The sequence below is a fragment of the Magnolia sinica genome, chromosome 4, assembly GCF_029962835.1.
Source record: "Magnolia sinica isolate HGM2019 chromosome 4, MsV1, whole genome shotgun sequence".
In the NCBI taxonomy this organism is placed as follows: domain Eukaryota; kingdom Viridiplantae; phylum Streptophyta; class Magnoliopsida; order Magnoliales; family Magnoliaceae; genus Magnolia; species Magnolia sinica.
Window position 1 is genome coordinate 107,621,048 of NC_080576.1, and position 9,840 is coordinate 107,630,887.

The 9,840-nt window shown below is 43.3% G+C and overlaps 1 protein-coding gene across 1 annotated transcript; it reads right to left on the reverse strand.

Moving 5' to 3' along the window:
- On the reverse strand, window positions 1-969 carry LOC131243704 (uncharacterized). The gene is made up of 2 exons (XM_058243217.1): window positions 567-969; window positions 1-483 (listed from the first exon to the last, which is right to left on the reverse strand). The coding sequence occupies exons 1-2, from the start codon at window positions 677-679 to the stop codon at window positions 138-140; spliced, it is 459 nt and encodes a 152-aa protein (XP_058099200.1). The 5' UTR covers window positions 680-969; the 3' UTR covers window positions 1-137.
- Between the last annotated feature and the right edge of the window lie 8,871 nt (window positions 970-9,840).

The following is a 9,840-nucleotide window of genomic DNA, read 5'->3' on the forward strand; positions in this document are numbered from 1 at the left end:
TACGGCCGAACAGAATTCCAGCGATTCATAACGCCCGGCGCATGTTATCATAGGTCACACTGCTTATTCGAATTCGAGCTGGAAAAATATGAAAAAGAAGAAGAGTAGTCTTAGCCTGCGCACCTGCTCTTCATCCTTCACCCTTTGTTGAAAAGCGTCAACACCGTTTCCTCGAACCGTCGAAACGGAGAACCGCTTCCTCCGTCTTCTTTAACAGTCGTCTCCAGATCGTCGTCAAGGCTAACGGCTCCGTCAATCCACTCACTTCTCGCGTCTTCAAAAAATACCCTCAGATCCTCCGTCGGCCACTCGAATTCCGCATCCCTCTTCCGCTTCTTCTCTCCGTTCCGTCTATTCCCCTTCATTTTCGAAGAAATTGCAGAAAGCAGGATCGGATCTAAGTAATCTTCCAGCTTCTTCTTCTCCGAATCTCTCTCTTTCTCGATCGAATCGTGCAGTTTGATATCGGTTGAGAAAGATGGCCTGAAATCAAAGGGACAGATTGAAATTGAGGTGATGGCGAGCAATCAAGGCAGAAAAATGGCTGGAGAAGGAAGTGAGAGTACCGAGACGAGGGAGGAGGAGGAATCGGACGGTGGAGGCGTCTCTGGATTTCATCGACGGTTGCAATGGTACTCGAGCCGTCGCATCTGCAGCTGCTGCTGCTGATCTCACGCATTTCTTTCTCCCGCCCTTCGGATTTTCGGAGATAATGGATTTCTTATGTTTCATGAAAACTTTGATACTCTGGCCGACGATGCTTGATACTCGGGCATTAATAAATTGCACACGTGGAACACAGATTACTTAAAATAAGCAGTGAATTTTTGGCCCATACTAGATGGCATCGCCAAGAAAAATTGCACTGATTTGATTTTATAAATACATTTAATGGACGGACTGGATGAGAATACTCAAAGGTGTGATGGGTGGATGGTAACTCATTATTCAATGGATGCAGGTAGACATGATCAAGCTTTTGGAATCTCTTTTTGATAGTTGTGGCTAGCCTGCTTACATAGTACTGTGCAATTGATCATTCTATACCATTTATCTAATGGGTTCTGCTTTAGATGGCCCACCTAAATCACATCAATTGACGATCAAGCTGTCTACTACATGAAGAATGGACGGATGAATGACACTTGTTAGTTGTTCCCATTCCACATACATCGTTAGTTTAAAGACAGCAGCAGCATTTTTGGGTAATCCAAACCTTCTATACATGGGACTCATGGTAGATCGAGTAATATACGTTTAATCGGGTTCAAATGCGCAGCCTGGAATTCCTGGGAACATGAAGCACAACCACACAAGTCTACTGAAATGAAGGAGATCAAATATATATACAGGTCCAAAAATAAATATAAATGGGTCACACAAAGCGTTGCCTAACAAAACCATAAAAAGAATAACAAGTTCAAAAGAATGAAGCTGAGTCCACTACTCAGCGATCCAACGCCCCATCTACTGAGTCAAAGAAGACCCGCTCATCAACTGGAAGTAGGAGAACTCGTCCTCCTCCTCGAGGCTCGTCTCACCAGGCTTCTCGAAATCTGCATCACCTGCATCTATGGGCGAGTCTAGTTGGTGTTTTAAAACACCGTCCTAGAGTAGAAGTAAGTGATCAACTCAGTAGGTGTTATTAATCTTAAGTTGTAACAAGCATCAATTACATTATGAACTTAATGAAAAACAATCATTCATAAATGCCTAACTAATCTTATTAAAGCATATGCATAATAAATGATATGATGCATGCCCTCGCCACAACACTCCCTCGAGCGACTCCATCTAACGATCGCGTATGACCAACACTCCCTCATAGCGACCTTGACTGCCAAGTCGCCACCCTAACTGGTGTGATACAATGTGATCGTGTTAGCTGAGTTCTTAGTTAAGTTCATTCATCCAGCATGTTGGGGAATCTAATACACCCCACGTATCAATACCCTGAACTGGTTGTGAGGCCAAGACCCTCAACGTGTGAGGCCAAGACCCCGCAATCCTTGATCTCATCGGGTTCCCCATCTCCGACTTCAAGCACATGGGGAATGCCGAGAAGAAGGGATCGCTCGCGGTCACTACGGAGAGGCGCGTCACCCCAGCATAGGCCGACAGCTCAGACATAGTATCTCATTCCACTATGCTCGGCTCACGAGGCAGTGGATTGGTTTTAATTTAGTTATCGATGGGTTACAACGGTTGTAAGGTGTTCCAGGTTCCATACATATGTGAGCAAACAGGGTTAACAAAACAAGGTTGGTCAGCCAGGAGATGTAACACCCCGAGTTTTCAGGGGCCGTGTAAGAACTCGGCTCCCAAATTTTCAGGTGTCATGAGTGCCCTAATGAGCTTCATATTTTAATTGCATTTAGATGATCTCATAAACAATGAAGGATTTAGCAAGACATGAAGCAGTAGTACGTCATAAGCAATATCAATTGCTACTAATTATAAAAATATCCAGACAATGAATCCAAAGTCATCTAAATAGGAAATTAGTCTCACTCATACACGACCCAAAGCGACTAGGGCCCTGATCCATACATACGGTAGCCCGAACTCAACTAAACGGATCCGTCGAAAGTCTGGAAGCAGAGAAGCTCCTCTTCCCTATCCTTGCTCACATCGCTCGGCTCATCGAACTCCGCCTCACCTGCATTTAGAAAAGGGTCTGGTTGGTGTTTTAAAACACCGTCCCATAGTGGGAGTGAGTGATCAACTCAGTGCGTGCTATTAATCTTAAGTTATCACAGGCATCAATTTTAATATGACCTTAATGAAAAGCAGTCAAGCATAAGCATCTAACTAATCTTATTAATGTACATGCATGCAAGATGATATGATGCATGCCCTCGCCACAACGCTCCCTCGAGCGACTCCATCTAACGATCGCATATGACAACACTCCCTCAAAGCGACCTCGATTGCCGAGTCGCCACCCTAACTAGTGCGATGCAATGCGATCGTGTTAGCCGAGTTATTAGTTAAGTCCATTCATCCAGCAGATTGGAGAATCTGGTCCACCCCACGTATTAATGCCCTAAACTGGTTGCGAGACCAAGACCCCCCAATACGTGAGGCCGAGACCCCGTGGTCCGTGATCCCGTCGGGTTCCTCATCCCCGACTTCAAGCACATGATGAGTGCCGAGAGAAAGGAATCGCTCGCTGTCACTACGGGAAGGCGCGGTACCCCAACGTACGCCGACAGCTCGGACACAGTGTCCCATTCCACCGTGCCCGGCTCACGAGGCTGTGGACCAATTTCAAGTGGGTTATTAATGGGCTACAACGGTTGTAGGGTGTTCAAGGTTCCATACATGTGTGAGTAAACATGGTTGACAAACAAGGTTGGTCAGATAGTAGGCTAGACCGCATGAATCAGGCGAGCGTGAGACTAGTGACATCGGGCACAAGGGGCCCATATAGTCGAACTACAGCCACCCGAACACACCCGCCCAAACACCCGAGTCTAACCATAGCATAGTCCTACCGATGGAACTACTGTCTCTCCTCATGTTCCTGACCAACCCAAGAGGGTGAGGATGATCCATAACATGTCAACTATCCAAGTTATCAACAATCTTAACATTATCATATTTTCAGGCATCTCAACTATATAAAACAGACATTCTTGCAAGCAAGCAACATTATCAAGAAATAAAGTGCATGTGTGAGTGTGGGTTTGTGAGGAAGTTAAACACTTCCTCCATCTTAAGAAATCATATGCACAAGGGTAATGAATCATACATCATATGAAGCAACAACACATGAAAAAATCAAACAAGGCATAAACATGTAATAATCCATACACAAATCATGTGAGAGGCAAAAACAATCATCATAAGAGTCAAACCTACAATTCCATATTATTTCAACAAACATACAATTCCTAGGGTTCCTCTAATTTCTCCTAATATGGCATCCAAGCAATCAAAATCATTAATCTCGTACTATAATTGGTGCTAGACCACCTAAGAACAATAGTCCGCACCTATGGATCGTTGGAGACTTGAAAAACAACATAGGAATAAGGCTTTTGGGCTCGGACGGCCAAATTCCCTAAAACAACTATTTGCATGTTAGAAATTCATGAAATTCCTTCTCATCACAAGGGTTTTAAGGAAAAAGGGTTGAGAGATTTACCTACATAATCAACGGAAGCGATTCTTACGATTGTGGTGGAGGGTTTTCTTAGAGAAGAGGTGGAGAGTTGCAAGGTTGAGCTTCCTTGGGCCCCACCATCAACAACACCCTCCTTCACCCTCTTCTTCCTCTCTCTTTCTCTTCTCCTTTCTCCTCTTTCTCTTCTCCTTTTTCTCTCTTTTCTCTTTCCTTCTCTAGGGCAAAATCGTATGGGGAGAGGGGTGCCCAAAAGAAGCTCATTTTATAATGCCAGATTTAGTGCAAATGGCCCTAAATGTTGGGGTTTCATTATACTAGTCTTATGGAAGAGTTTTTCTAGCCTCTAGGGCCCATTAAGGGGTGTACAAGTTGATATACACCGTTGGATAGTTGGCCCTAATGATGATCTACGTACGTATATGATCGGCCTGTCATTCGGATGCGCCGATCGACAGATATGATTAGAAGTCTGTTCAACGGTCACCGATAGTCGATCGGGGCTGCGGTTATACGGATATGAGAAGAGAAATATCCTTACTCTATTGATCAGGGTCAAATATTGCATATCAGACCCCAGTAATTACCAGATTTTACGTATATGATAATGCTTAATGGAGTATTTTAATTGTATTTTTGTTACAGGATGAAGTCAGGAGCGTTAATTGAAAATTGATGTTAAAGGCATGGATTTCATGATCCAAAGTCTCCAGAGCACGGGATGGACTCCAGAGAACCAATAATGAAGATTTTACACGCCTGAGATCTGAGGAAAGCAAGCCAAAGGGGCCCGAAAAGGGTCCAGAATGCAAGATCACATGGTTTCCGCTATCCAATCAGTTCGAAACTTCATACATGGGATGAGGGCCGTAAATTAACCGTACATATTAAATTTCAGCCATTGATAATCTCAGGAAGTGGTCTAACGGCCAGATCAGTCCCTTAATTCATTAAGTGGGGTCCGCTGGATATCTGGATATACATCAATTTTGGTCCTGACGGTTTAAAGAAGATGAGCAATAGGATGGACGGATTGGATTTCTCGAAATCATCACAGTGGACCCATATGTATAATGTATGTACATAGTGCACATGTGCACTATCGGAGCACCGAATGCACCTAAGTCGGTCAGCAGTGCTGACCCGACTTTCCTTTTCAAAAACGGAAAATTCCGTTTCCAGCGCGCGTAACGGACGGAAGTCCGTTTTTACGGACCGCTGTGGGCCCCACCGGTAGTACGTACGGTTGATCCAAGCCGTCCATCGTGTAGAGGGCTTTGACAACTACAAAACCATGTTTTCATCTTGTGCCCATGCGTGCACACGTGCGTGATACAGAGGCCACAAACAGGCCATCTTGTGACGTTCAAAACTGATTTTGTTCTGATTTCTTCTCTGGGCTGCGTCCACGCAAATTCAAAACCATCCATATTTGAACGAAATCTCGTCCTCTATCCAATGGACGGGGTGGATTTCTCCGAAAACGCTTATGTGGGGCCCACCGAGCATCACAGCGCCGGACGTGCGAAGGCTTACGCACGTCCGCGAAGAGCTGACTTCCGGGCGGTTGTGGCCCACCATCTTCGATCAGATGGAAGATCTGATCCGTCCATCGTGTAGAGGGCGTCGAGAGCTTCAAAACCATGTTGATATTCCTCGCCCATGCGTACACACGTGTGCGGTGCAGAGGCCAAAAGTAGACTGCCCCGGGACGTTCAAAACTTATCTTTTTGTATTTTCTTTTCTGGGCCGCACTAATGGACCTTCAAAACCACATATTCTTGACTGAAATTTCGTCCTGAATCCAATGGACGGGGTAGATTTTCCAGAAAATGCCTCTGTGGGGCCCACCGATCACGGCTGCGAAAAATTACACTTCGAGTCCTTCTACGACTCTGCCACCGACCCCAGCCATCCAGCAGCTATAAAAGGGGAGTTTTGGACGTGGGAAAGGCATTCAGAACCAGGGGATTCCAGATCTGGAGCAAGGGAGAGAAGAAAGAGAAGAAAGAGAAGAAAGAAGAGAGAGAGAGAGAGAGATTGTTTGGTTTGACGTTTTTTTTTATGAATTTTATTTAATATTTTTTTATGGATTTTATGGGTCACTAATCTCTCAGCTAGGGCTGAGATGAAGCCCCTAATTTGATTAGCTCTTGTATTGGTTGATTTACTTTGAATTTCAATTAATTTGTTTCTTTCTTTAAGTGGGCTTTATGGGTTTAAATTCTATACTTCTCCATCTATGAACTTGATTAAAGTATATATATGGATGTTGTTTGGATGCTTATTATAGGTGCTTGTGTCTGATGAAGAACAAGTTTCCTATAGAGGAAGAAACAGGGTGCCTTAATGAATGTACATTCCATGTGCCCGACCAAAGGACATGGGATATGTCATTCATGGCATTGCTTAAAGGAATTAAACAGTTTGTATGCCCGATTAAGGACACAGATTGTGCTTTCTCTATTTAAGTGGTATCAATCTAGATCAAGGTGAATCAACAGACAAAACAAGGGTTAGGATAATTAGGGGTGGATTCGAAAATCCTAGTGCTTTCTCTCTGATTGAATTTTCTTCCCTGTTCTTAATTAATTGTTTTTCATAAAGTTGTGCTTAGTAATTCATTCCATTATTTGTTGGATTAGTTAAGGAGAATCATAGATTTGAATTGTGACGACCAGTCCTCGTGAGAACGATCTCGTAATACGTACCGTATCTGCATCTGATTCGTATACTTGCGAGTTTAAAAATCATTTAAATCGTGTTGGTTTAAATAAAACATCACTCTATGGGCAAATTTTGGTCATAAATCGATGGTCCGAAATCCTCAACTTTGCATAAGAGTGGACGACCCAATTCACTTAAGTTTCAGCTTCTTCCTTTAGGGTATTTGCACTTCTCATGCACTCGTCCTTCGGCTCAAGTTGAACGGTTCTGGACAGTACCCCGTTCAACTCCCGCGATGGGCGTTAAGCCCAGTAAGATGGACATTATTCTACAATTTTAGAACTAGTGGCCCGCCAACGAGCGGTCTAGAGCTTGTTCAGAAAATCAGGACATTTTGGGAATGAATTAGGCATTGAGATTTCTCAGGGGTAATGATTAGGGTTTGGATTAACTATGTTCATAGTGTGGCCTATTTATAACTAGTGAAAGTGGAGATTTGGTCATGCTTACTCTAAACCGTTGGTTTTAAGCTAAAAGAATAACGGGGTTACTCTGATGGGTCTCTGGTCATGAAATTTATAGGACAGGTGCTCCATGGCCTGATGAAGGGTAATGCAAAATTTAAGGGCAAACGAATGCGGGGTTTTACCGCAACGGTCTAATTTGCGACCAACGGTTACCATGTCATGATCGGGTCCCAGATTTTATGGACGGGTGTAGGACAACACACTAGACCTTCACCGTAAATCTAGAAGAAATTCGACAGCTGAAAAGCCCGGAGTCTCAATTTCATTCATTGGTGCCAGATTTCAAATCTGGCCTTGGGTGGGTTGACAAGTACTGTTGGAATGACTCTGATAATTAACTTCTGAGTGTCCAATGAGTCCGTAGTCCGCGATGGACCACAAGCCCAGTGAGATCTATGGTTCCCTAAAGTTTTATAATTTTTCGACCTTCCCGCATCGCGGTATAGCTCATACGGGCTGTTGCTAAGTGTAAACGGGCTATCGGCTTGACTGCCCGCACTCAATCCAATCACGACCAGACTGGTCCACCCGTGTATAAGCTAACATCGAGTGCTAATGGTCAGTAAGTGATAGTATGAGTTAATTAAAAAAAATTAAGGATTTTTGGAAATCCAAAACAGTGAAAAATTCAGGATGTTACAGTAAACTAGACAGCATAAGTTCAAGCAAATACGTGGCGGAACAACATCGGGTACGAACGACCTATGTAGTCTAACTACTGTCGCCCACACACACTCGCCCAAATCCATGGGTTTAGCCTCAAGGTGGTCCTACTAATGGGGCCGCCTTCGCTCTCCTCATAATCCTGACTAACCCAAGGGTTTGGGTGGTGATGCATAACATGCCAACTAACAGGGTTATCAATTAGCATAAACAACATCATGTTCTCAAACTCCTCCACATACAACTAGCAAGAGAGGCTAACAATATCATGAATAAAGGTGCATGTGTGTTGTGTGGGTTCGTGAGGAAGTTAAACACTTCCTACATCTCGTAGAATCAAATGCACAAGAGTTAATGAATCTAATATAATATGAAACAATACCATATGAGAAAAAAATCACGCAAGACATGAACATGTAATCATCCATCGTAACCTAATCATGTGAGATGCACGAACAACATCATATGAGAACTAGACAAAACATACAATTCCATACATTCCAAAACAAACATCCAAATCCTAGGTTTTCTCTAGATTCTCCAAATATATCATCTAAGCAATCAAAATTATTAGACTCATAGTATAATTGATGTTAGGCCACCTAAGGATAATAGTCCGCACTTATTGATCGTTGGAAGCGTGGAAAATGACCTAGGAATGTGGATTTTTGGGGTCGAACGGACGGAATCCCTAAAGCAACCATTTGCATGTTAGAATTCCAAGCAAAACATTTCTTAACTCAAAGGTTTCAAGAAAAGGGATGAGGGCTTTTACCTAGACGATCAACAGAAAGAATGGGCGGTCATGGTGGGAGGTTTCTTCTTGGAGGAGAGGTAGGGAGTTGCAAGATTAGGTTCCCTTGGGCCCACCTCGATCTATGGTTCACCCTTGTTCTCACATTCATTCTCTTTCTTCACTTTCTCTAGCTCTCTCTCTCTTCTCTCTCTACTCTCTCCCTCGTCCTCTCTTTCTCCCCTTTAAAAATGAAAAATCGTATGGGAAGAGAGGTGCCCTAAATGAGGCACTTTTATAATGCCAGATTTGGTGTCAATGGCTCTAAGTGTTGGGTTTTTTACTATACTAACCCCATGAGAGGATTTTTCTAGCCTCTAGGGCTCCCTAAAGGGTGTAGGAGTCGATACCTACTGTTGGATAGTTGACCCTAGTGATGATCTACGTATGGATATGATCAGCCCGCCATTTGGATGCGTCGATCGATAGATACAATCAGAAATCTATTTAACGGTCACCGATAGTCGATCGGGGCCGCGGCTATACGGATATGAGAAGATAAATATCTTTACTCCATGTGAAGTTTGGTCACAAACCGACGGTACGAAATCCTCAACTTTGCATAAGAGTGAACGACCCAATTCATTTAAGTCTCATCTTCTTCCTTTAAGGTATATGTACTTCTCATGCACTCGTCCTTTGGCTCAAGTTGAGCGGTTCTGAACAATACCTAGGTCCAACTCCCGTGATGGACGTTAAGCCCAGTAAGATAGACATTTCTCTATAGTTTTGGAACTAGTGGCTCGCTAACGAGCGGTCTAGAGCTTGTTCAGAAAATTGAGGCATTTCTGGAATGAATTAAGTATTGAAATTTCTCGTGGGCAATGATTTAGGTTTGGATTAACTATGTTCATAGTGTGGCTTTTTTATAACTAATGAAAGTGGAGATTTGGTCATGATTATTCTAAACCGTCGGTTTTAGACTAAATAAGTAATGAGGTTAATCTGGTCTATTGCCCAAGATCTGAACCTTATCTGACTCGACTTCGGTTAGATATTTAATTTAGTCATGATTGTCTTGATTAGTTGCGATGGGTCGGTTAGATTTGAGTCTTATGTGAGTA

Coding starts and splice junctions, on each gene's coding strand:
- LOC131243704 (XM_058243217.1), bottom strand. CDS start 679: ATGCGTGAGATCAGCAGCAGCAGCTGCAGATGCGACGGCTCGAGTACC. Junction 484..566: donor CCTCCTCCTCCCTCGTCTCG/GTACTCTCACTT, acceptor CTTTGATTTCAG/GCCATCTTTCTCAACCGATA.